The sequence below is a fragment of the Fusarium solani genome, assembly GCF_023522795.1.
Source record: "Fusarium solani strain SB1 chromosome Unknown bctg00000013, whole genome shotgun sequence".
NCBI classification, from domain to species: Eukaryota; Fungi; Ascomycota; class Sordariomycetes; order Hypocreales; family Nectriaceae; genus Fusarium; species Fusarium solani.
The window spans coordinates 552596-577522 of NW_027072145.1; the positions used below are offsets into that span (position 1 = coordinate 552596).

The 24927-nt window shown below is 50.1% G+C and overlaps 8 protein-coding genes across 8 annotated transcripts; 3 read left to right on the plus strand and 5 right to left on the minus strand.

The window, feature by feature from the left end:
• Nucleotides 1-930: 930 nt before the first annotated feature.
• Nucleotides 931-2543, plus strand: MRS44_017082 (uncharacterized protein; the record flags this gene model as incomplete). The annotated part of the gene is made up of 4 exons (XM_065617590.1): nt 931-1463; nt 1514-1560; nt 1758-1937; nt 1996-2543. The coding sequence occupies 4 exons, from the start codon at nt 931-933 to the stop codon at nt 2541-2543; spliced, it is 1308 nt and encodes a 435-aa protein (XP_065473662.1).
• A 350-nt stretch (nt 2544-2893) lies between these two features.
• On the minus strand, nt 2894-4034 carry MRS44_017083 (uncharacterized protein; the record flags this gene model as incomplete). Its single annotated transcript, XM_065617591.1, has 2 exons — nt 2894-3508; nt 3558-4034. The coding sequence occupies 2 exons, from the start codon at nt 4032-4034 to the stop codon at nt 2894-2896; spliced, it is 1092 nt and encodes a 363-aa protein (XP_065473663.1).
• An 872-nt stretch (nt 4035-4906) lies between these two features.
• MRS44_017084 (uncharacterized protein) lies at nt 4907-7327 on the minus strand (the record flags this gene model as incomplete). The annotated part of the gene is made up of 5 exons (XM_065617592.1): nt 4907-4969; nt 5016-5736; nt 5779-5896; nt 6268-6748; nt 6800-7327. 5 exons carry the CDS (start codon nt 7325-7327, stop codon nt 4907-4909), a joined length of 1911 nt encoding a protein of 636 aa, XP_065473664.1.
• A 3358-nt stretch (nt 7328-10685) lies between these two features.
• MRS44_017085 (uncharacterized protein) lies at nt 10686-11207 on the minus strand (the record flags this gene model as incomplete). The annotated part of the gene is made up of 1 exon (XM_065617593.1): nt 10686-11207. The coding sequence occupies one exon, from the start codon at nt 11205-11207 to the stop codon at nt 10686-10688; it is 522 nt and encodes a 173-aa protein (XP_065473665.1).
• A 1848-nt stretch (nt 11208-13055) lies between these two features.
• On the plus strand, nt 13056-13718 carry MRS44_017086 (uncharacterized protein; the record flags this gene model as incomplete). Its single annotated transcript, XM_065617594.1, has 1 exon — nt 13056-13718. One exon carries the CDS (start codon nt 13056-13058, stop codon nt 13716-13718), a length of 663 nt encoding a protein of 220 aa, XP_065473666.1.
• A 654-nt stretch (nt 13719-14372) lies between these two features.
• On the minus strand, nt 14373-16051 carry MRS44_017087 (uncharacterized protein; the record flags this gene model as incomplete). The annotated part of the gene is made up of 3 exons (XM_065617595.1): nt 14373-15039; nt 15562-15792; nt 15840-16051. 3 exons carry the CDS (start codon nt 16049-16051, stop codon nt 14373-14375), a joined length of 1110 nt encoding a protein of 369 aa, XP_065473667.1.
• Nucleotides 16052-16243: 192 nt separating this feature from the next.
• MRS44_017088 (uncharacterized protein) lies at nt 16244-16777 on the minus strand (the record flags this gene model as incomplete). The annotated part of the gene is made up of 1 exon (XM_065617596.1): nt 16244-16777. The coding sequence occupies one exon, from the start codon at nt 16775-16777 to the stop codon at nt 16244-16246; it is 534 nt and encodes a 177-aa protein (XP_065473668.1).
• A 5031-nt stretch (nt 16778-21808) lies between these two features.
• Nucleotides 21809-23919, plus strand: MRS44_017089 (uncharacterized protein; the record flags this gene model as incomplete). Its single annotated transcript, XM_065617597.1, has 3 exons — nt 21809-22017; nt 22194-23586; nt 23704-23919. 3 exons carry the CDS (start codon nt 21809-21811, stop codon nt 23917-23919), a joined length of 1818 nt encoding a protein of 605 aa, XP_065473669.1.
• Nucleotides 23920-24927: the final 1008 nt, after the last annotated feature.

The following is a 24927-nucleotide window of genomic DNA, read 5'->3' on the forward strand; positions in this document are numbered from 1 at the left end:
ACTGACGCTTGGTATCGTCCACTTCGTACTCAGCGGTCCATTCACACCGGATCTTCTGTTAATGTGCCCCTTCAGTCATATTTCTCCTTTCGCTTGGCAAACGGATTCGTCCAGGAAAATCTGGGAATCGTGTGAGATGATGGACAGAAGGATGCGGAGGTAGCGCGCCTCGTATGCAGGGATAAACAGTTCGCCCAAACTCTTCGACTCCAAGCCAGAATAAGCAAGCGCTTGACCACCTGTAAGAGGCGAGTCTCAGCTATTCTTCTTTAATTCATTTCTCCTTTGTAGTTTCTTGCTTAAAGCCACTGTGTGATAATGATCGACGAGGCCCACTTTTTGACGGCAGGCTTGGGCCCAAAGCATACTACGAACTCGTACGGAGCAGTAAGTGCCGAGATTCGCCATCGTGACAAAACTACTACATAGTACAAGACATGACCAGACTCTCTGTAATGCTTAAATGTGGGCTGGCGAGGTCCATCCACTTTGGTCGAATGCTCCTGCCTCAATCCTAGTGGCTCCACGGAATACGTGCTCGGTCTAAGTGACAATCTGTCGAACAGGGGATGCGATGCCTCCTTGACAACCACATTAAAGCCTAGAATCCGTCTGTCAGCGCACCGCTCAGAAGGGGAATTTAACAGGGACTAGGGACTGTGTAGTCTCATCCCGAGAATGTTAGCAGCACTCCTACTTCAGCTTCCCTCCGACACCACTCTGTTCAGTCCAGGCTCGCTTGACAATCCAGGCTTAAGTTTGTTTTCATTTTGCCCGAACATATCGACAGATTTGTTTGATATCCATACAGATGGCGGCGCCTTTGCAAGTTCGAGCGGACAATAGTCCTCACTTATGTCACCATATGACTCCATCGTCGCCAAACATGTCTATCAATGATGCAACGACCCAGAGTGGCTCTACTTTGGGATGGAGGACCCTAAAGATTCTGCATCGAAACAACCCGTACCCCATGTCGCCGACGTCGAGATTGGAGTTCGCTCTCAGTTAACCAAGGTAGACGACTCACCGTACCACATTTTCTCTCGACGCCAGAAATGGTATCTCGTCTCCCTTGTCTCCTTGGCTGGGTCATTTTCTCCGCTGTCTTCGAACATCTACTTTCCCGCCATCAACACAATATCATTGGATTTGGGTGTAAGCACTTCTCTTATTGCCCTAACAATCACCGTGTATATGATCGTCCAAGGCATCGCTCCTTCATTATTTGGTGCTCTGTCGGACACATGCGGTCGCCGCCTCACGTTCTCTATACTTCTCGCTATATACACTGGAGCAAACTTGGGTCTGGCTTTCACGTCAAATTATCCAATGCTGCTTGTGCTGCGAGGGCTCCAGGCGGCGGGCTCTGCTGCAACTATCAGCATCAGCGCAGGTGTCATCGCTGATGTGGCCGCGCCGAGCGAACGGGGGGGCTTCATGGGAACGAATGCCGGCATCAGGTATGTTGAAGCAGCGTTTGCGCTAGTAATCTTTACTCATCAGGACAAAGGATGACAGGTCAAGCCATTGGGCCCGCCATTGGCGGTGCCCTCAATGGTGCGTGGGGTTTCAGGAGCATCTTTTGGTTGTTGTTCACCTTGAGTCTCTTGGTTCTCATTCTGCTGTTAATCTTCTTACCGGAGACACAGCGCAAAATAGCGGGTGATGGTAGCATTCCCCTTGGGGGTTTCCACAAACCTTGGATCTACCTGCTCCAGGCCCCAAAGGAATGGGCCTGCACAACTAAGGCACAGGCACGAAATACGCCGCCCCTATCGTTCAAAAATCTCATCGCTCCTTTGAGGAACGTCTTCGAAAAAGACATCTTTGTCCTTCTAGCTTGGGGGACTCTGGTGTACACATTATGGAGCATGGTGACCTCTTCGACCACGACGGCACTGTTGCGGACATTTCCGACCCTAAACCAGTGGCAAGTTAGTCTCTGCTTCCTCCCCAATGGAATCGGGTGTGTCCTAGGCTCGATCTGCACAGGAAAGCTCCTGGATAGAGCCTTCAAGCGCGTCGAGGCACAATACAAGGAGGAGCATGGCTTGGACACTGTGAACGTCAAGCTCAACAGGAACTTCCCTTTTGAGCGTGCACGTCTCTCACTGATGCCGCATTTCAGTGTAGCGTTCATCTTGTCCATGGCACTCTACGGCCCCAGCTACGAGTTCAATGACCTACGCAGGCATTTCGCCGTTAACCTGGTTGCTTCCCTGGGGCTGCAGTTCATGGTCGCATTCACGGCCACGGCCATTTTCAACATCAACTCTACCATGCTAGTGGACTGTTTCCCTGAGGGCTCCGCTGGTGCTACGGCCACTAACAGCTTGTGTCGGTGCCTCCTTGGGGCTGCTGGGGTCAGTGTGATTCAGCCACTGATCGACGCGGTGAAGGTGAGAAATGCGTTTCTAATTCTGACGGGAGTTGTTACGTTTTTCGCCCCTCATGTGGGTTCATCAGAAATGGGGCGAAACATGGAGACTGGAAAGAGAACGGAAGAGGGCTGCAAAGTTGGCGCAATGAAGGCAGGATGATCGCCGCAAGCAGGCTGTAATGCTATCCCGCCAGATGAAACCAGACCAAGATAGACAATTTTTGTCTCCTTTCATCGCACGAACTCAGTCGCGAAAACGATAGTGAACTTTGAGGAAATCAAGAACCCGTCTTAGGGGTTTGATGTTTGCAAAGTGGGGGTGAACACAGAATGTCGTTGAAGGCGATCTTGTTTGAATTGGGTAAAAATGTTACGCCAAAAGTCTGACAACACCAGACCCACATCACCATCCCCCCGTCTTCACACATCATCTTCATCCTTTAATTACATAATAATAAGAAGTCCAATGAAGCCGAAAAGCATATCAATTTAAAGCCCTTGATCCGTAGATTAATATTTTGTATACCAACCCCCTGCCCGACGCACGGCTTGAAGCCGGCGCTCCATTGACTGCGTTAGCTTCTCGACGAGGCCTGGGTCCAATGCATCCCACGCTTCCTTGATCCACGACACCATTTTTGCTGTATCAGCCTGACTTTTGCCTAGTCTAGTAAATTCAGGGTGTAATCTTCGTAATTTGGACTTCAAAGCTTTCCAAAGGTGCTCTATGGGGTTGAGATCAGGCGAGTTAGTCGGCCAATTTATGGGCCTGATCCCATGGAGAAGCAGCCAGTCTTTGGACTTCTCTGAAGTGTGAATCCGGGCGTTGTCTTGCTGGAAAAGCCCAAATTCGTCGATGAAAGGAAGAAGACCTTCTGACAGTGCCTTGATATAGCTCCAGCTTGTGTAACCGTTCCTCTTGGCCTCAGGATCCCTCGTCATGACGATGAGAATAGTCTTCTTCTTTCCAGCTATGCCAGCCCACACCATAATAGACTGACGAGCTTTTCCGTGTTGTTGAACATCGACTAAGTCCTTACAAAGCTTTTCATCAGGCCGGCGAAAGACCCAGCCGTCTGGGTTATTCGGAGCGTTTTGAACTGTGCACTCGTCTGTGAAGCAGGCCTGCGGGAAAGTCAGCGGTAGAACCCTCTGTCTTTCAGGGCCAATTTACTAGCAAAAGCTCGTCAATCCGAGGGATCCAATACTCAGAAAATTCAAGCCGCTCTTTTGCATCGTCCTCTGATAGTGCGATACGTCTTTTGGACCGCCATTTGCGGCGCCAATAGCTCTGAAGCCTTCGCTGGAGGGTCCTCTTGCTTATATTCAAATCGAGCTCTAGAATCAGGTCGTTCCACGTCAGGTGCCGATGCCGGTTAATAAAAGAATTCATCCTCACAATCTGTATAGCCGTGAGTTTCTTTGGCCGCCCTCCACGAGGTCTCGAGTGGTTATAATGGTGTTGTTCCCAGCGCCGCTTTGTGCGATAGACGGTGCCCTGATCCGTGCCGTAGTCATCTGCGACATCCCGATACGATTTGCCGGTGTATATCTCAGCCACCATCGCAGATCTTTGCTCGGGGGTAAATTCATGATTTCTTTGGCAATTTCCGCTTATTTTAGTGCCAAAATTGCGTGTCTCAGGTGCCATTTTGGGTGGCTAATCTCGTGTTGAAATTGAAGCCTGTGTCGCAAAGTCGCATCGTGAAGCGGGGTCAGGGTGGTGGAAGTGACAGGAGGTCACGTGGCTGAATTTGTGACCTAGCAACCCACAAATCGTTTAATTATTGTAAACAAAACAACATCATTGTAAGATAATAGGTGATAGACAGACTAGATCACCAAGATTGATTGGCAGTCATACGCTCTAATTCTCTAAAACTATGAACTGTCATCCCGACAAGCGGACTTCTAAATTGTTTTGAAATGAACGCCAGTGCTTCACCAGATGATTAGTGAATGACCCTGGGCGCTGGTAGTTTTTCACCTTTCTCTCGTCGCATAAAGGACAGTTATAAAAACCTTCAGAGTTCCTTAGCCCATTGAACTCAGGAACCAGACTTCTTCGTCTTAAATATTCCTTTAGATAATCGACGAGCGGCCCAGGAAGTTTATAAGCCCAATGGTTCAAGTCGAGTGATTCTGACTCGCCTAGGATTTGTAGATCAGGATGCATGGGTGCGCCTAACGATGTTGCTTTCTCGAGGCCTAAATTGCTTGGCCTAACTTCGTTGAACCGTGAAGGTGCTGACGCACTTGCATGGGCAGCAGCTCAACCTTGACCAGTCGACAAGCAATCCTGATCAACTGGCAATGGGACAGTGCCAAGTAATGGACTGCTTGCCGCGTTGGGGTTTGCCACCTGCGATACAGTAGCTGGGTTACTCCACCGATGGGTAGACATGGCATGGAATGTCGTGTCTTGCCCTCTAGAAGGAAGAATCGGTGGTAAGGCGCACGCATTCGGTGGCGGCTGTGACGTCGATAAGACTTTTGTAGAGTCAATGCTGATATGACCCCGGTTTAGGGGTCGAATTGGTGGAAGAGCAGGAAAAGGTTGAAGCGGCGCACGATTCGACGCTGGGCCTTCCGACAAGGTAGAGCTGTAACTGGACGATGGACCTTATAATACTAGTTGAAGTCTTGACGTTGGAGAATGCTGAGCTTGGTCCCGTGATTGTTCATCCATTATGCGACATGCCACTGGCTCGGCACCCTGGTTTCGAGGAGTTTCTGACGCGGCTTTTGCGACATGTGCTGGCTGAGAAGGTCTTAACTCAGTCGACCTGGATGGTGCAGAAGGTTCGGCTTCATAATGGTCGTCAGATGTGAGCGGTGTTGACCCGCTGTCTCGCACTGGCGCCGGCGAGCGAAGGGTATCGAGCGCAGCCTGTGCGAGAGCGGATACTTGAGGCGATACTCGTGGCGATATGATAGCCGTGCTGTCGACACGATCTCCGGCCCCTTCTTCTGCGGCGAGAGAGTCTCGTTCTGCTGTGCTCGTGGCATGATCGAACCCATCTATGGCTTGGCTCGTCCCTGCGGAGGTCTGAGACCTCGTTACACTCAAGATCTGGCCGGGATGCTCTTCCAGTTGAGTTCCATTTACCGGGTTGATTTCGCATCGAGTATCAGAATGGTCGTTTCTTGGTATCTCTTGGCGCGGTTCAGGGCTTTGCTCCGGCTCTCTTAAGCCACCTGGCAACGAAGCCCGGCCATCAGGAGCGGATGCGGTGGAACGCGACTGCGCTGTACATGGTGCCAGCTCAGCCGGATGCGCGACTTCGTGATCATCCTGATTTGGATCTGGGGAAGGTCTTGGATGAGTGTGCTGCTCTGGATGCGGTGATAAGCTGTAAGCAGAACTGTACGCGGAAGTCCCTATGGCGACATACCATTGAATGAATCGGTTCTGTCCACGCCAGAACTCGCGACGATGACCTCCGCTTGCGGCGGCGCTACACGGTCTCTCAGGAATTTCCGCACTGATTAAAAATGCGGAACCAGAGACGACTAAGCAGCATTTACATCGAGGGTGCGCAAATCTTTGGCAGCTACCCAGCCCACTGCACTCCTGGCCGGGAAGTCCTGCCCGTCAAAGTACATGACGGGAAACTCACGCTCTCTGACAGACGACTCTCCATCTCTGTATCCTTCCCGCCACCTAAAACAGTTGGTCCGGTTGTCATAGTCATAACATCCTGGCACGTCCTCTGCTAGACCTAAATCTCGAAGATTGTTTCGGACGCCAACGTTATCTAGCTCTGTCAGGGGGAGGAGGAGGACGGCCAACTATTCCTTAGACTTCTCCCAGAAAGCGAGATATACGTCGCCAGGTCTTGGGTCTATAATGCCGTCGAAATCTTGATCGCGTTGCCGCCTACTATCGCCATGATGTCGCCTTCGACTCTGCCTGGTGGGTCTGTGAGAAGGCGAGATTTTTTCCCGTAGGGGCCTGTTGTGAGCAGCACCCTGCTCGTGTTCCTTTCGCAACGCTTTCAGAGCTACTGTGTTGTTCTTGTCAGCCAGGGTCTCGTTGCAATCAAGAACCTGAACTCCAAGTTGCTCGATAACTTCGGCGGGCTCTTTCGACAGCCGGCCATGCTCTCCACCAGCCAGGTGGGCCGTAGCGCTCTCGATCGCTTTGTCTTTAAAAGTGAGACCATGCTTGTCGCATCGAAGAATGTACCATGCACCATCGCCTGCTGGAAACCTAACGATGACATGTTTGGTTGCAGCAGACCCGTTCTGAAAGACTTCCTCAAAGTGGATTGTCTTCATCACTTCTCTATGAGGATCTATGCGATCGGCCCGGTGGCGTTTCTGTCTTGTTGACAAGCCAGATGGACTTTCCTTTCGTTTTTCCTATATGCGTCAGCTAACGATCCTGCCCATCCCGGTGCAGAAGAGGCTCACGGGACAGACGCGCATGACACTTCCCGTCCTTGGAGCAGATGCATGCAACTGTGAAGTCCTGAACTCTCGCTCAGTAGCTTCACTTGGCGTAGTCAAAGACGTTTCCAGGCCATCGGAAGAGCCGCCATGACCACTTTCGGACGGCTGCTGGTTCGAAAGTGTTCGCAGCGATTTCTCTACCTGGGACCGTCCTATTGTTCCGATCAGATCGTCGCAAAGACTCTCCATTGCTGCATGTAATTGTTGATCATAAGCTTTTTCATCTTCCTTGAAGGTCGCATTGTATGTGATTTCCAGTTCTTTCAACTGGCCACCGTGGTCTTCGATCTCGCGTTGAAGTCCAGACGCTTCCGGTGAATGGGGGTTTGCTAGAAGGCGATCCCACGCTTGAGCAAGGCTAGCCCTCACAGCTGCTGCCTTCTCCTCGTAGATCTCATGTGGCGATTTAATCGCTTCGAATTCGAGGCTGCATCGTGTGACAATCTCTTTGATGTCCTTCAATTTGCGCAGACATTCCTGTGTCGTCATTCTGACCTTGGCTTCACGCAATGACTCAATATCAGCTGCGACGCTCACTGAGCTATGATCTCTAGAGCGAGAGCACGGGCGATGGCATTAATTGAGTCCGTTAGACCGCTTAAACGCACGTGTCTCGGGAACCGGTCGTCACCTATCTGATAATCAGGGGTTCGATTGAACGTGTTGTCGGGATCGGCAGAAGTGAAGTTCAGGTTTGAAGGTCAGCAGATGGGCCGACGCTTGTGGGGCGAAGTTGTTGGCCAGGCGCCATGTTCAACGCGTCGAGTGGGCGGCTAAACAACGCACTGGTCGCCAAGTGCGGATACATACCGGGTAATCTAGCCCCGCACCTTCCCTCGGTGCGTCATTCAGTCAGCTCCTCAGACGACATACGTTCTTAATACAAGAGAGGGGGATTAAAAATGGATGATAAGATCAAGGCTCGGGAGAAATAAACACAGGGCCAGATCACAACAGGACGCCTCTATCATAGTCAGAATCCCGCTCGTCTGCTGTCGCGTTTGGATAAGGTGGATGATCTAGTTTATAAAATCTCGGGCCACATTAGTAAATTAAATGGCAAGAGGCGTGGCAAGAGGCGTCCTTTAGAATATGCTTATCCCCTCAATTGTCGAAAGGCTCCCGAAAGTACCTTGCCCCACATGACCCTGTCACATGACAGGTACATGAGGGGAACCTAAAGATGCATCATTAACCATTGCCGCCAAAATCGTCATACAAATCATTGCAAAGTCATCTATGAGTTCTCAATCAATACCGGGCGAGGCCCTCAATGCATATGATGATAGCAGCTTCATCAGAGAGGATAACAGCCGCCGCGAGCAAGGGGATAGCACGCGGCAGCCTGACTTTCCTCCCGCCACAGACCGAGGCTTCAATTGTCAACCCTTCAAGGTGGAAAGGCGCGATCTTAAGGTCAACCAACTGGCCCAAGAGCCCCTATACCTCTTCCAACACTTCGTGCCACTTTCCCTAGTTAGCATCTGGGCCGAGTATACCAATAGCTGGGTCAACAGCTTTGCAAGAAAGGGGCATTATTGATAGCCAGAACCACGAATTAAGAGAGGGGTCAAGACTACAGGAGTGGAAGCCGACCTCTGCAGCAGAATTATATATCTGGCTTGGAATCTTAATTTATATAGGAATTCACAAAGAAATCGCGATTGAAGACCATTGGAAAACCCCTGAGCTGGAGGATCAGCGCCCTGGACACTCGATTATCAAGTTTATGACCTATAAGCGATTTCAGCAATAATATGAAGAGGCTTCAATTAAAGAAGAAGAGGCATCAATCAACTTGGGGGTGTGAGCAGTGTGATGTCGCGACTTGTAACACAAAATATTGTTGGGACATCTACCTTGGGCTAATTTAGGTAGGGAATAATATACCTTCCATTCTTCGCATTTTAAATGGGCAGACATCCCTGGAGTGACCTGGCGGGAGCCTTTCGACAATTGAGGGGATAGGCAGCGCGTAGGGAAGACTGACTGCGGAGGCGCTATACTAGATATGGTAATTAGGACGGTCCCCGTCTAGTTTTAGAAGGACGGGCACCTGTCCCCTATTGATCGCCAAATATGTAATTGAACGCATTTTTAAGACGGCCTCACTGCGTGTACGGGCCAGATTTGTTGTATTTGATCATATTACACGCAACCCCTGTTTCAGTAGCAGGGCAAACGGTACAGTGCAACCCCAAACCCCTGACCGTCGTTCAGCCGTCGTCCGCCGCCGCGACCGTGTTGTGTCTGTAATAGGCAGTGATACGCTACGTCAGGCCATAGTTACATTAACCGACCCAGTAGGTTGGCCTGGACCCCATTGATCTGCAAGGCGGCACAGAACACGATCCAATGATCGGCTAGAACTACGAAACCCTTGAGTTTAAGTGGAATGGCCAAAGGGTGATGGCGCAGCTGCGGTACCATTTTATACCACCTCGTCTAGGGTAGTAGATATATCATATCTCTTTGTTGGGCCAGGTCAAGAAAGTAACATTTAGATACATCATCGTGCAAATTGTCGTGCGAACATTTTCGACGCCATAATTTTCAACGCAGCCCGAGTTGAGGAAGGTGTTCAAGGCGTGACGATACTACCACAGACTCAAGTGCCGCGGCGACCCCTTTTAACTTTAATATATTTCCCGTCCCTTTCCCCGATGCTAATTCTCTTCGCAGCATCCCACCGTTCCTCGGGACCTCCTAAGCTACAGAGGCCGTATAGACTGATGCCATTGTCCCTCTCCTCCAGCATGATAATCAAGCCCGAGTGTCCTCCCGCGCCGGCACGCAACTCGGGCCGTCACAAACCATCGGAAGCCACGCCCAGGTGCACTACCGAGAAGCGCCACGACACCCAGTTGTATGATACATTAACCGAATTACGGGATAGTATCCCTCCTATGAGAGTTGAAACGGCAAAGGAAGGAGAGGAGAGTGAAATGAAGGACCCGCAAGAAGGAACGCCTAAAACGATGGTGGATGAGGTTAGTCACCACCAACTCGTAAAGTAATAATTCTTAACTAGAATAGGGGGCTATTATACATATGGCGAGAGAGTATATTGCGCTCCTCGAGGAGAGAAACAGATGTCTCGTAGAAGAGCACACAGTACTGCAGTCGACAATTGCTGCGTTTGAGATGTTATTTCCACGTTACTGGTCTTCCGATGCAAATTTTGCGCATCGACATGGTCAGTTTTCACGTGGATGTAGCGGCAGGTGATGGGGACCTCCAGGGCCACCAGGCTGGTTCTCATTTCAATCGTCGGTTGACCCATGTCATGCAAGCGCCAAAACATTTCCCATACAAAATTAATTGTCGGCGACTCGCCGACGCAAGGCATAAATGCCAGGCATAAGTGTTAGGGATGCTTCTATGATAGTCTCAAGCCTGAGAAGCTCCTCTGATTCATGATGGATGCTCGTTTACATTCTATTAACTATCTTCCCAGTTCTGGTGCTCCCCGTTTGCTATCAACGTCGTCTTGCAACTTTTATCAACTCCCAATTCACGTCTGCCAAGAACTCCTCACTGTTGCAGGGTGCAATGTAACTATCATGACTGGCCAGCGCAGATGCGATCCAAGGCTCATGTGCTCGTTTTCGTTTGCGTGACCATTGAAGGTCGAGAGAAGCCTCCCAGGTGTCCATTCCTGAAGTTGGCTTATCTGTAGGACAGGAGGGTGATCCGGATAACGAGCCCGTCAAGGATGCGAACCACTCAACGTATATCAACATGTTGAAATGGATTGACGTCAACCGTTATCCCAACTCAACCAACATCAGGTTTGCTGGTCCAATTTCTAATTAGTTCTACTTCTCGGCAGATTTAATCAAATTATTCAATATATTTGGATCAGCAAACCTGACGTTGGGTGAGTTGGTTGACGGTTGACGTCAATCCATTTCAATATATTGAGTTGAGTTGAATGGTTCGCATTCTTGGAGCCCGTGCAATCATCGTCCGTCAACTCAGGAACGCGAAGTCCTTCAGCTTGTCGCGTCCGCTTGGACGGGTCACCACCAGGACTCGGTGCATCTTGGCCACCGTGGTTCTGCTGAGAGGGCGACTCTAGTATACTTGGGCTGGCAATCTTGGCCAGCTTGGTTCGTATATCGACCGGAGTATTTACGCAAGATATCATCGCAACACTCCCCAACCACGATAGCTGCCCCACAAAAGGCATCTTCGCGGCCATATTCTCGATGCAGCACATCTCATAATGATGACGCAGCGCAGCCCGGTCCACAGATCGCGGCACTTTGGCGATGCGGCCATGATACTCGAGAAGGACGTCGTAAGGCATGAAGACGCGGATCCAGTGAGTTTTCGGGTGTATCGAAAAGAGCCGTGTGTCGAACATGTCGTGAAGATGACTGAAGAGGAGAATCCCATTTTCCGGAACCCAGGTGCGTTCCCAAGCCTGCATCAAACGACGCGTGCTCACCCTCTCAGTGCCGGCTTGCCTTTCGTCGGCAGCGGCTTCCGGGTCGGGATATGTATGGTACTGTTGCTGAGGCACAATGTGACACGCCTGCAACGCTACGCCGATATTAGGGTTGGCCCACCACGCTAAGGCCCTCGAGACTCGACCATGTATGTTTACCAAAATAGGTGTAGACGTACGTCGGCACGCCGGCACCTTGCTATCCCCGCCAGCCTGGATCACAATGGCGGCTCCGCTTTCGAGACAACGGCTGCTTGGGAGGACTCCAGGTCCATGCGTTCCGCGCCTTGGCCGTTTTAATCACTAAGGAGCCGTGGCGCCAAGCTCATCTCAGCCACCGAGGAGGGTTTCTCCAGATTAAGCTAGACACGAGTCGGAGCACGGACTGTCGGGTGAGCTCGGCAATTTTAGCTTCAATAGTCGCCTGATGTGGCTGGACTATGCTTGGGATTTCCTATTCAACTTATCTCTTCGGCTGCTAAAAACCTCCACCAAGTCACGGGCCCCACATGACCCCTGCGATGACGAGAGTACAAGCGGGGTACCCAAAGTTCCTGTCGCACTGAGCGTGCTAAAAAGATCAAGGGTCAGGTAAAGAATAATGAGCAGCAGCAGTGTGTTGATTGATTGTTGTCTGAGGTTGTCTCTTGTGCGGGGTATTCCCTCCCACAGAGTTACTTAAAGCATACGGCTAGATGACTAACGCAGTTGTTTCATGAGGCCGTGAAGATCATGCCTACCCTGCGACAGTTCCCCTCATGAAGCATTTGCGAGCAAAACACCATACAAATCATTTTGAAGAAAACAATGACTTCCCAATCAATTCCTGAAGAGGCGCAGGCACTGAATGCCTTCGATGATAAGAGTTTTATTAAGGAAAAGCACAGCTATCCAGTGGGGCCCAATGAACCCACCCGGGCGCCTGTTTTTTCGGCCGATACGGCCCGCGGCCACAGCTTCGAGCCTTTCCACATAGAAGCTCGCGACCTTCACATCAACCAACCGCCCCATACGCCGCTGCAGCTATTCCAGCTTTTCCTACCTATTTGGCTCGTTGAGAAATGGATTCACTACAGCAATAGCTGGGTTGCTAGTTTGATCGCAAAGGGCGTAACCGACAGCTGGAATGACGAGCTGAAGCCAAAGTCAAGGATTTGGAGCTGGGGGCAAGGAATCACTGTTGCAGATGTATACATATGGTTCGGCATGCTGATTTACGTAGGAATTCACAAGGTAAGAAGGTTTGAAAGCCACTGGAGTACCCCAAAGCTGGGGAAGCAAGGCGCTCTTCACTCTATCCTCAAGTTCATGCCCCTATCGAAGTTTCAGCTCACCCACCGCTATCTCCATCCCCAAGGGTCGGACCAACTACACTGCATATCCACGTGGACCACATATAAGTGGCCCATCTCTATTAAATCCACTTTGCCGGCGCTCAGTTACGTAATAATCCACTACATTCGGGCCTGAAAGTGTATGTAATGGAGTGGATTTAGGTGGATTTAGGTATGGTGGGATATTCCCTGCCCCTGTACGGTCGATAGTACTTATTTTTGTATATAATTGCCTATTAAATCGCGGTACCTAGACTCAAGTCAGCCAAGGTCGATCACCTCCACCGCTAATCTTAACGTGATACGGGAAACTGCCCCTATTGAGCGCGTTTTCCAAAATGTCCTGCTTGCTATTGTTTTTGCCAAAAAAAAAAAAATAATAATAATAAAATTAAAAAAAAAAATAAAAAAAAATAAAAAAAATTGGACGATGTCAACCAACCAGTCAGCCCAACTAGGCCAACAGCAGCACCTCGAAGGCCGTCTTTTTCGCCATTTCAGAGGCTGGACTTGGTCAGAACGCGCTCGTGATACTAGCTCTTCGCTGTGGGACTTTGGCTATGATATTCAACGTGATGGCTTACGCAAATGGGCTTGCAAGGACTACATCCTCGGAAATCGTCCTATTATCGCGAGTTTTACCTCTTCAGGTCCCCAGAACGCGGCAAATCATCTATGGCGTGAGCACAAAACACCAGCACCAGAGGGAGAAAAGAGCACAGCACAGCTGAAATCCGAAGGCGCACTGAAATCGAACCAGCCGACTATTGCCTTTGTTTTGAAACTGGACGTCAACAAGCCTACGGAACAGAATATCGCGAATAGCTTCATGTCACGCTTCGGTAAGCAACACTTTCAGCGTATGCTATTCGATTTAATCGTCAGTAGCAACCAGTCCTTTCCCTTCGCCGAGAACCCCATCCTCCGAGAAATCTTCGACTATTTGAATCCCTCCGTTTCGATTCAGCGCGCCAACTTGAGTGTCAGGACTGTCCGATATAAGGTCATTCAAGAGTATAACCACTACAAGCAGAAGGTTATCGAGGTGCTGAGGAACTCCCCTGGAGCGATTGATTCATATCTCATTTGGTAGCTGGACGTCTCGAAATAAGCTTGCCCTCTACGTCATTGCTTGTTTTTTTCAGAGGTGAGAAGAATCGCGGCCGCGCAAAATCATGATTGGGGTTCCAGAGGCTCATCGTCACTTCGGCTCAACGATCGGTGGGGAGGTTCTCGACGTCCTACACACTCTTGGCGTGGGTCCAGAGAAGATTGGCTATTTCACGCTCGACAATGCTGAAAACAACGATACTGCCATGCAGGTCATTGGTGCTGAACTTGGGCTCGATAGCCGACTACGCCAAGGACGTTGTATTAGCCACACAATTAACTTGTCACCCAAGGCGCTCTTATTTAGCAAAAACGCCGACGCGTTCGGGCAGCAATTATCAGGCGTAGAAGCGTTATCTAATACTGAATACGCTCAATGGCGCAAAAAAGGACAAGTTGGCAAGTTACACAATATCGTAGTTGATGTGCGTATTAGCTATCGGCTGATTTACTATGTATGAACCGAAGCTGAGCATCGTCTGACTCGTCCGGGTTGTTCGTGTCGAGATCCATTGTTTAACGGATCAATGGCTATTCCGATCCATTGGTGGCGAGGATGTGGATGTCTTCTTGTCAATAGTTTCCGGTGGTTAACACCAGTCTTTCTTCTTCTTTAATACAACACAATATGCTCATTTCAACAGTTCGGATCGACTTCGTATTCCATGGAGATCAAGTCCCTCAAAAAGTCCTTTTTCCCGCTAAAGTCCTTCAAGTGGAGAGCAGAGCCAAGCCGACGAAGCCACGGATTCGGTGCAGTAAAATCGTTCTCCGCATCAATTCGCCTTGCCTCCTGACTCCGGACATCATTGCCCTTACGCTGGAATGCGTCAATGGCCTGCTGAAGTCTGACCTGCGAGCCGTGGTCTTCAGATCTGAGACCGTCGAGATTTAGTCCCCGTGCCACCTCGAAGTAGTCGCTACGAGAACCCGTCAAGAAGAATCGTTGATAGAGAACCCCGCTCCTCCACGGATTATTGCTTCGCTCTTGTTCAGCCATAGCAGCTGAGCGTCGGCCAGCCTTCAGCTCTAGGCCCCACTCGTGTTCATCCTTCAGATACTGCCGTATTCGTTTCAAACTCGTGCCCACATATCGGCAAGTCGATACAGCCGTGCTATCTTCTGATACAAACGTGCAGCGGAATCCTCCCGTCTTTGGTCTACCCAATGCAGCAATTGGCGGCGTACCGTCGGGTACAAGCGGAAGACTATCGTGGATCTCTTGTTGATCTTGGATAATATCAATCTTGGATGCCCACTTCTGCACTTCCTTGATCTCGGCAATGCCTAGATGGTGGGGAGAACTTTAAAGATGGTTTTTGGTCCGTCGTTGAGTTACCATAATCAGACAAGAGCGGCAACAGAGAAGCCGGTATTCCGGCACATGTACGAAGTAATCCATTGCGAACAAGTTTAGAGAACCAAAGATCAAGATCTCTTGCCTAACTCACCCTGGCTACTTCTCAATATTAATAACTCATCTAACCCCTTATTTCATATTGGCTTTCTTCAAGTTGAACATAAAGAGACCGATGGTCTGCAGCCACCTCTGTGCCTCGCAAGTCGAGACGCGTTCTTATTGGCCACGGCGGCACAACCCATGTTCTAAAACCCTCACTCAATGATAAAGCGAATAATTGTCAGTGATGTTAAAAGGTCTAAGTTACATGTGTCTGAGAGGAGCACAGCTCCTCACATAGTATCCACATCCCTGCCACTAGTAGATCGGACCATCTTAGTCATATAGTCTTAACAGAAACCACCTCTCTTCTAGGAGTCGCTTCGCATCTACTCCTTTCGTTACGTAGATTACTATTGACCCATACGTCTTGCCGTTCTCCTTGTTGCTAAGCCAATGGATCTTGGCTATTATCACTTCGTTCTCCTTACACAGAGCCTCCATTGCTCCGGGGAGTATATCGCCATTCGAGTCTAGCACTTCTGTACGATTTGCGCCGTCTACCTTGACTGGGAAAAGTTGGTCCCTTAGCACTCTTGCGCCCTTGATTGCGGTTTTCTGTGCGGTTTGCTGGATAAATTGCATTTCGGCTTCGTCCCTGTAGGTTACTTTGATGCGGTCCGCGTTGCGTACGTCTCTCACTACCGCGGCGTATCGCCATGTTGGCCCTCTTTGGACCGCATTTCCTCTTTAATGGCTTGTCGAACTCCCCCGGCCTGGGCCTTGCCTCTGTCCTCCTCGCTCACCCTCGGCATGTCGATGGTATAGCACCACGTATCGCTGAACGCGGACGGTGTTGTTCGCATAGATGATAGGCTTTGAATGTTGCTTGGTTGGCTTGTCGGGGTGCGCGCCATATCTGCATATGATGGTTAAGGGCTTGCTTAGGCACTGTTGGCCGTGACGCTTTTGGTCACCACCTCTAGTTGCTCTCGTAGCTGTCCCATTTCTTCTGCTGTTTGCTGTCGTGCCTGCTCAAGCTGCTCGTTTATCTGCTCAATTATCTGCTTGCGCAGTTGTTTCGGATCTTCCGCTTCCTGTTCTCGCATCTATCTATGCTGTTTAGCTGTCTCTTCTCGCATTGCCCTGAGCTGGTCAGCCATCTGTTCGTGCATGCGCCTAAACTCTTCTATCTTTTTCCGGTCTTTGGCTGCTTCGGCCCTGACCGTATGAATTTCCTGCTGGGGGTGTCGGATCATCTCCAGCTGCTCAGTCATCACGTTCGTCGTCTTTTGCTGGTTCTCAAGCAACGCATCCCAGAGCCTCTCCAGCATCTGCTTCTGCTCGCTCATGAGATGGCTCGATGTTTCCCGGAGTATCGTGCGGAGCATCGTCTGGATCAGCGACTCGTTGCCGCTCCCCGCGCTCTCTATGGCCTGCGATCCTCCGACTGCATTACCACGGTTGTTATCACCTGCTTCCATTTGCTCTACAGCCGCATACTTTGGCGTTTCGGCCTTGCTTGCGGCTGCCTGCACATTTTTCTGGGCTTTCGCGGTCGGTTTCCCGGCTCTCGGCGAGCGATGCATCGTAGCCACTGAATCCCTAGTCTCGACGAGGATCTCCTCGAGGGTCGCGTCCATCTCGCGATGCAACGCTCGCGGCAGTGCCAACCTCTCCTTTCGCGTGTAAAGAGTGTAACGAGTGTCCTATGATAGAGTCATCAACCCCGACAGAGAGATCTAGGGTATAGACATCATATAGTAAGCCGTGCTCCTCACAGCCACACACAACTTAGACCCTGAATAATCACCAACACACCTTTTCGCTTCAACGGGCTGAGACAAGGGCTCTTCTAGTCCACGTGCCCTAACATCTTCAATTTTGTCTCAGCCTTCCCTCGGAGGTCCTTGATGCGCCTCCGCAATTCCAAGGAGCTCAGCCATTGGTTGCTCGACGCTTTGCGTCTATTCAGATTATATAGTGCAGGGCATTTCATCTGCAATGGCTTCTGAGAGTCGGCATAGTATCTTCTTCCATCTCCAATCATCACAGGCTTCTACTATAGGTCCACTATCAACTTAAACCCGTGGTCACTAGGGTAAAGCAATAGGCTAGCGGTACATACCATACCCCTCTAGATGGATAATAGCTCTCTTTAACTATTGTTTTGCTATTGTGGCCAAAAGTCTAGCCTCTTGAACAGAAACATACCCCCTGCTCCCTACCATCTCATGGATGACAGAGCCCTAGGCGTGCTAAATCCTATGGGAGACGACTGGACCTTGGTGACATCCTATATCTCTTAACCTCTCCCATGGGAGCAATGGTGCTCGATAGACCAGCTAGGACCATTTGGTTCATCCCAAGATGAGACTAGCACGGCAAACAGCGTCCACACGCCGACCGTTCCCTCACCTCCTAATAGCTTTGTGTATCGCAGCGATACCAGATTGACTGATGTTTGGAGCGACAACAACCCTATGACCGAATCTCCCAATCTATGGAGTAGCGATATTCCCGTCACGGAGATTGTACCTTCTTCTATGCTTTCTGAGCCTGTGGGTTTTGAGAAATCACCTCCTGTCTAGGATGACTGGTATTGACCCTGGTCACCAAAGAAACTGCCTCAAAAGCGGAATCACGATACTTACCGCTTTCTATCTCGTAAGTCCGATAGACGAAGTTCGTCTCGCGACAAAGACACGGACCCACTGGCAAAGGAGAAGACACAGCATGCAAGTATTCGCGGCAATAGAAGTGCCAGGGCCAACAACGCTTACGCAGTCCAACAGCGCAATGACGACATGAAAAGGGCCCGGGAACGGAACCGACTCGCAGCCAATAAATTCCGAGCCAAATAGAGGGCCGAGCTGCTGAGACTCGAGTCTAGCGAGCAGGATCTGAAGCGCATCCATCGCGATCTTTCTACATGCGTGGCAGACCTAACTCTTGAGATTTATACGCTTGAGATGGAACTTCTACAGCATTCGGGGTGCAACTGCGCCCTCATCCAGAACTGCCTCGTCCACGAGTCTCAGCGATTTGTATAAGCGTTAATGGGGAGACTCAGCGAGAGGCTACATCTCGGCAGCCGGATCAGCCTGGACGGAGCGATCAAGGATAAAGGCGGGATTAAAACAGGGCTGGAAGATAGATGATAAGGATATGACTAAAGGTGGGGGGAGGGCACATGATGGCATTGCATAATTACTAGTGACGGGAGTGCAATTGGTTTATTGGTACGGAGTATCCCGTTCTGAATAATAATTTCTTTTTCTTGCCTAATCATCCCACCTCCGGGTCCGTGCTATTGGGAGTTTGCGTCTCGACTGCCTTTCATAGTCTTTTCTTGTGGGTGACTGGCAGTACTAAACTCTCGGGAGAAAGGCCCGTGCGGCCAAGACTATGTATTCAAACGTGGCAAGCGCCGTCTAGTTGGGGTGTCACAAAGGCGGCTCAAGGGGCAGCTCAATGGGGGTGGGTACTTAAAATGTGTCTTCTTATCTCCACAATGTGTTTGAGAAGCGGGGAAATTCTTGGCATGGGTGTATGTTGAGCAGTGCAAGACGACGAGCAGATAAGAACGATAAGAGGTTCCACTGTATTGCAAAGGGAGACTCTTCCCCTTTGTCGATACCTCCCTTTCCTCCCCCGCTTTCGAAACCGAAGCCGTTATTAGCAGCAGCCGCCTCCGACCTGCCACCTGGGATTTATTGACTCTCAACGGTTGAGAACAGAACTAAAGAGCTAATGAAGGAGGGACGTATGCAGGTTTGATTACCGCGCCAACATCAGATACGTCACTTCTCGCAGTCCTATTGCATGAAGTGGCACGCAGTGATCTTCGGTTACACCACCGGGTGATACCCTGGACCCTGCAGCAGCCTTGTGGCGACGTGGGTCAGCCACTCAATGCACGATGTTGCTTTTGGATTTTACAATGGGTTAACCTTTATTACATCTTGTCCTGTAAGGTATCCAACAAGGCGACTCGCCCTTCACTCTCGGCATACTATCCCACTCGAATATAAAAACCACCCGTGGCATTGGCAGGCTTGTTCCAACACACTTAGCGATGGGGAGTATCAAGCCACATTCCTCTGCCGCAACTGCAGCCTTGGGTATCCTAGTCCAATCCTTGGTCAGGATAGATGAGTCTGCGGATCCTTACCTCCTGGAACACCACTGCACACTTGACATGCACCCATGTGGTGTACACACTAGTGACATGTCACAAAGCAAGCCAATTGCTGCGTGAATGGTGTCACTAACCTCAATCTGGCCAACAGCTCGTAGTTCCTGCCGGCCAGCAAGGGCACAATACCAGGCCAGATGCAACTTATCGCCTGTTTTGGAGGAGAGCGGGAAACCAACAGGTGCAACGCGCTGTCTGCAGCATACTTCCTGTGATATCGAGTAACGTACATGATAAGCGAGTGCACCGGACAAGTGAGTGCACCACTTTGAAAGTTCTTAGGATTTACACCTTAATTTTTAATCTCTTTAAAAAATTCTCTAAAATTAAGGAAAAAACTTAGAAAGCGATAATTTTAAAGTTTGATTATATAAAATGAGAAAAGTATTTATTATTTTTTACAGATTTTTTAAACATCCTTTAGTAAGCTAGTTTAGAAAAAATCTTATTCGCACTGTATATATAGCTATTTCTTTATAAACGGATTTTATTAAAAATATTAAAAAATTATTTTTAGATATCATATAGAGTTATTTTTATAGAAATACTCTTTTTAACTTCATAGCTATTTTATAGCTATTTTTAGAGACTTAAGATTTCGTGATTTTAGGTTATACAGTATGCTGGTGCACTCACTTGTCCGGTGCACTCGCTTATCATGTACGTTACTTCTCAGATATCCGTCAATGTTATGGCCTGAACCGCCCGTGATGCTTCGTAATAAGTCTGTGGATTCGATTAAACTACTGTTCGGACACCGCACTCTTCCCCTAGAAAGATTGTCGCATATCACCACCAGGTTCTACTGCGCCTCAAAGAGACGTGCTACCGGATGTGAAACTCGGCCCGTACCTTGGGGTCGTGCGTGTATCCGCTTTCACATCTGGCTTCTCACATGAAGGGCTCCAACCCCAACGACATGAGCTTAAATTGCTATGCCTAAACACATGGCTATTCCATTTCTTTTGTTCTTTAGATAACTGACTGGTGCCGCCAATGATCCCTGTGGAACCAATTGTCTGGCAAAAGGCGCCTCGGCTCGGCAATTGTTTGGCCTCCCGTAATGGGTGTACGACCCACCCTGAACGACACGGTTACTCAGTCTTTCGCCACAACTGAAGCCGACGGAAAAGCGGTCGGGAAAACACTGCAATTGAAACTCAAAACATCATCCCGTTTCGTGGGTGTCAAAATGCAGAAAGCGGCGTATGGCATGTTGTCCAATCATAGAATTGTATGGAGCAGGGCTGCATAATTGAGGCAACAACGCTAATACTTTTAGAGATAAGGGCGAAATTGCAATGAGCAATCAGCAATAGCCACAATAGAACAGGCGGCCTTGCCTGCCGCTGTCCGACCACCGAGGAAAAGCAATAAACAACAATGACGCATAATAAGCTCGCTGTGTCTGCCCAATAAGCCGCAGATCCCAACAATTTTCGCCAGGCATTGCAGGGGTATGTATGACCTGGCACTAGCTAAACCCCTCCAGTGACATGCAATCCGCATTTCCCGCCCCGTGATTCTAGCCCAACCTGCCAACTAGGTAAGGACTAGAAGAGGCAAGTTCTTCAGGTTGTTCCTACTGAGTATTGGGAGGCAGGGCTACCCTCCTGTTCCATGCCAGCGCATTCCCTTTCCGTTTCAAGAACTGGAGGCGCAAACCGCTTGCGGCTTGCCTAAAAGACCGTTGAGGAACGAAGCTGGATATGGCAGTATCCAATATGCTCGAATCATTCATATTAATAGCCAGAAATTTGTCAATTAGATCTCCATAAGAGACATTCAGGAGCTGGCCCAGCTGCGTTCGTTGATGGCTCACACCAGGGCAGGGTTTCACAAATGCCGAGCTAGGGTATCCTTGTAGCGCAGGGTGATGCTCTGAAATGACTCGATGGAAGGATGAAAGGCCCTCATTCTATTAAGCGGGGGGGAACAGTGGTCATACGAGTGCCAGCCACTGATGATTCAATTGGTCGTTGTCCGCCATCTTCTGTCCTCTCCGTGCTTGGTTGAATAGGGAAGGTGCGCCTCTTATCCTCCCCCGCACCGCCAGGCTATCCATTAGATGCATGGACTTGTCTACATGGAAGACCAGATATCTTGTCTATCGCCCGGTTCTGCGATTTGACGATGTTGTTTATTGCATCTGGAATAGGACATACCTTATTAGATTGACGCCTGCGTGTGCTCAAAATGGTGATAGCATCTTTTATATTGATATTGATGGACAGGCAAGCAAGAGAAAACATCATCAAGGCCATGAAAATTCAATCAATGAGATCCACAATCTTCATCTCCGTAATCCACTGAACTCACCCCGTTATGCGTTTGAGATACGTACCGTGTATCCAATATATACTGGCCAATTTCTGTCTACTGTACCCGACGTATCCAACAGTGGTCAGCCAAACCCCGCTGACCGGACACAGCTGCTGACCAGGGGTGGCTGCAACGACTGACTATCGCCAATACCATGCGCGAGCACGCTATTGGAGAGGAAATGTTCATTTGCCAGCCTACCCCGAGGAATAGGGCCTATGTCTTAGACCGGGAAGAAAGACCGTTCTCGAAGGGTGTTTCAGGACTGCTGTGGGCAAGAGCGCCCAGCGTATCTCGAAGCTACGTTGATCTCGACAGCGACACGGCGGAGGAGTTTAAGCTGGATCCATTTATACATGGTGGGTATGTTGACCGATGACCATCCTTCTTGGCCGGTACTCAAAATGTCTCTTAGGCCTCACATGCACAACACGGGAGACATTAGGCGTTGGCGCCCTGATGGTTCCCTCGAGACTCTCAGGCGGGTTAATAATCAAGTCAAAGCCAAGGTAAGTTTAAACTTCGATAATTTATCCTAGTCTAACACGGAGAAAGGGGCTTCGTCTCGAGGTCGACGGCGTATCCGCATTAGTTGCGTCGGCTCCCGATGTGTCTCGGGCTGCGGCATTGTTGATTAACGGAGAAATCCACGCGTTCGCATCCCCACGAAGCTGCAAAGTCGCCGTCATTGCCGCCCATCCGCAGAACCGTCTGTCGTACTTTGCTGTCCCTGCTCAGATACACCTCTTTGAAGATCGGCCGGTAACAGCAAACGGAAAGGCTAATAGCCAGGAGCTTCAGACACTGGCCACGAACAGGGTGAAGAATGGACCAATACAGCTGGCAGGAAAGGGTAAAAGAGGCAACATAGACGCCCGGATCGAGATGCATTCGCAAACGCCCATTTCGACATTGTCCATCCCCGCTGAGAGGCGGGATCTCACCCAAGACCTACCGCACAAAAAGTTGGCGCAGTCGTTCAGAGGCCTCAGGCACCGAGTTTTCATTGTTTATCGGACTCTATTTACTCTGGTGTGTGCCATGAACTTGGCGGCTTTGATACTTGTCCTCGTCCTCAGGCCCGGATCACAGTGGTTAGAGACGATAGCTGCTACCAATCTCACAACGACCGTTCTTGCGCGCCAGGACATGGTCATCAACATCCTATTCACCATCGCCTGTTCAGTCCCCAAGCGAGCTCCGCTCTGGATTCGCGCTCGTTGCGCCAAGATATATCACCTGGGCGGTGTTCACTCGGGAGCAGGTTCTTGCGCAGGCGCATGGCTCATCATCTCGACCATCAAGGACACAATCTGCAAGAGAACTCGTCACGACGGGCAGCGGATTGAGTTTATTGCGAGGCAGGCAGTATCATGGCTTCTCTGTGGACTATTCTGTTTATTGGTCGGTCTTGCCTGGCCCTCGTTCCGAAAGCGACACCACGACATGTTTGAACGGTTCCATCGATTTGCGGGATGGGCTTCGTTGGCCCTGCTCTGGGTGCATGCAATGCTAGGCATTAATGATACCCGGCCCCATAGTCAGACCCTCGTCCTTACGACGGTCAGGTGTCCCCAATTCTGGCTCTTGGTAGCTGCAACATGTAGCATTGCCTCTTCGTGGCTGTCTCTCCGCAAGGTCCCCGTTGACGCCGAGGTTCTCTCTGATCATGCGGTACGGCTACACTTCAACTACACCGTCCCGGTAAACGGAAGCTTCACGCGGGTCTCTCAGAGACCCCTCCTGGAATGGCACTCGTTCGCGACGATTGCTGCCTCGGAGGCTTCCGGTAGTTCCAAGGGGTTTTCTGTCATCGTTTCCAACGCAGGCGATTGGACCCGTGCCTGTATTCAGAAACCACCTGCGAAGCTTTGGGTGCGTGGTATTCTGACGTTTGGACTGATGCGCATCGCGACGCTCTTTAACCGCCTCGTGTGTATCGCCACAGGGTCAGGGATCGGGCCGTTGCTTGGACATATCAACCATCCGAGCTGTCCCACATAACTCATCTGGTCGGCATCACGGCTAGAGATAACTTTTGGAAGGGAGATAATTGACCTTGTGCGAGAGAAGATTCCGGATGCCATCATCTACGACACTAAAATCTACGGACGGCCGGACCTCGTCCGCATGGGTTTGAACCTGGCACTGAACTTCGGCGCTGAGGCTGTAATTATTATCGCCAATGAGAAAATCACCAAGAAGGTCGTCCATGAGATCGAGTCCCAGGGGCTTCCAGCATATGGAGCTATCTGGGACAGCTGAGGCGATCTCCTATTCTCACCGGAATCTCGGAGGCAGCTGATGTCTAGGATCCGGGGCAGAAACAGCGATGACAACCAGTGACCCTTCTCTCGGTGCGTCTTGTTGAGCGCGCTTAGTCTTACTTTTCTATCCTCCCCTATTCCGGGTTCATGCCTGCCCGAGCTACCGGGAGGTGGACTAGGGACCGGTATAATACTTGTGTCCACTGGTAAGCTGATACTCTCATCGCAGAGGAAAGTCTCAAGTCTTGTGCACTAGAACGATAAATGGACCATCACATTTGGAGCAAGAGGATAAGAATTTAACCTCTGCACCGCAGTTAGGGCGTACTTTTGAGCCGCGCTTTAGTTCAATTCGATTATTAGCAGCTTCATTCCTTTACATCTCAAGGTTCTCGTAGCAAAGCAATGGGTGGATACGCTCTTTGCCATCTTCGGTACCGCGACAGCACTTGGGGTGAACTGCCGATCATAAAGCCCAAATTTGATTTAGACCATATTCGGGAGAGTTCATTCTTTGGGCTAAGGTATCCAAGCCACTCTGCTTGACTTGATTTGGGTCGCCGGCTTGGGATATAACGGCTGAATGGCGTGCTTGTGATATTCTGATGGGCCAGTTCGTTTAACTACTATGCGGAATACAGCTCGCTGAACTTTACGTCTTTATGTTGTCCAGACTTATCAAGTGCTTTCCATTCTGCTTTATTCTCCTGCCAACGATGAATCAAATGGCCGATGTGAGCCCGATCCGCTTCTGAGGCATACCGACGATTGCTGACAGGCTTAACTACAGCCAAAACAGTCTCTAGGCGTATCCAGAAGTGATGATTATTGACAGACTCCAGCACCTTTGGGAGAAGGTCGAGAGAGCCGGAGGCCGCCACCTCGAAAATTCCATGCTGGCAGTTACGAAGTGCCCGACTGGATTTAGCAGGTCGGTCCTAGGGGACTGCCGCTTGGGCGTGCGGGTACATTCACTGGCGGAATTGTTAAGGCGGCCGGTCTAACC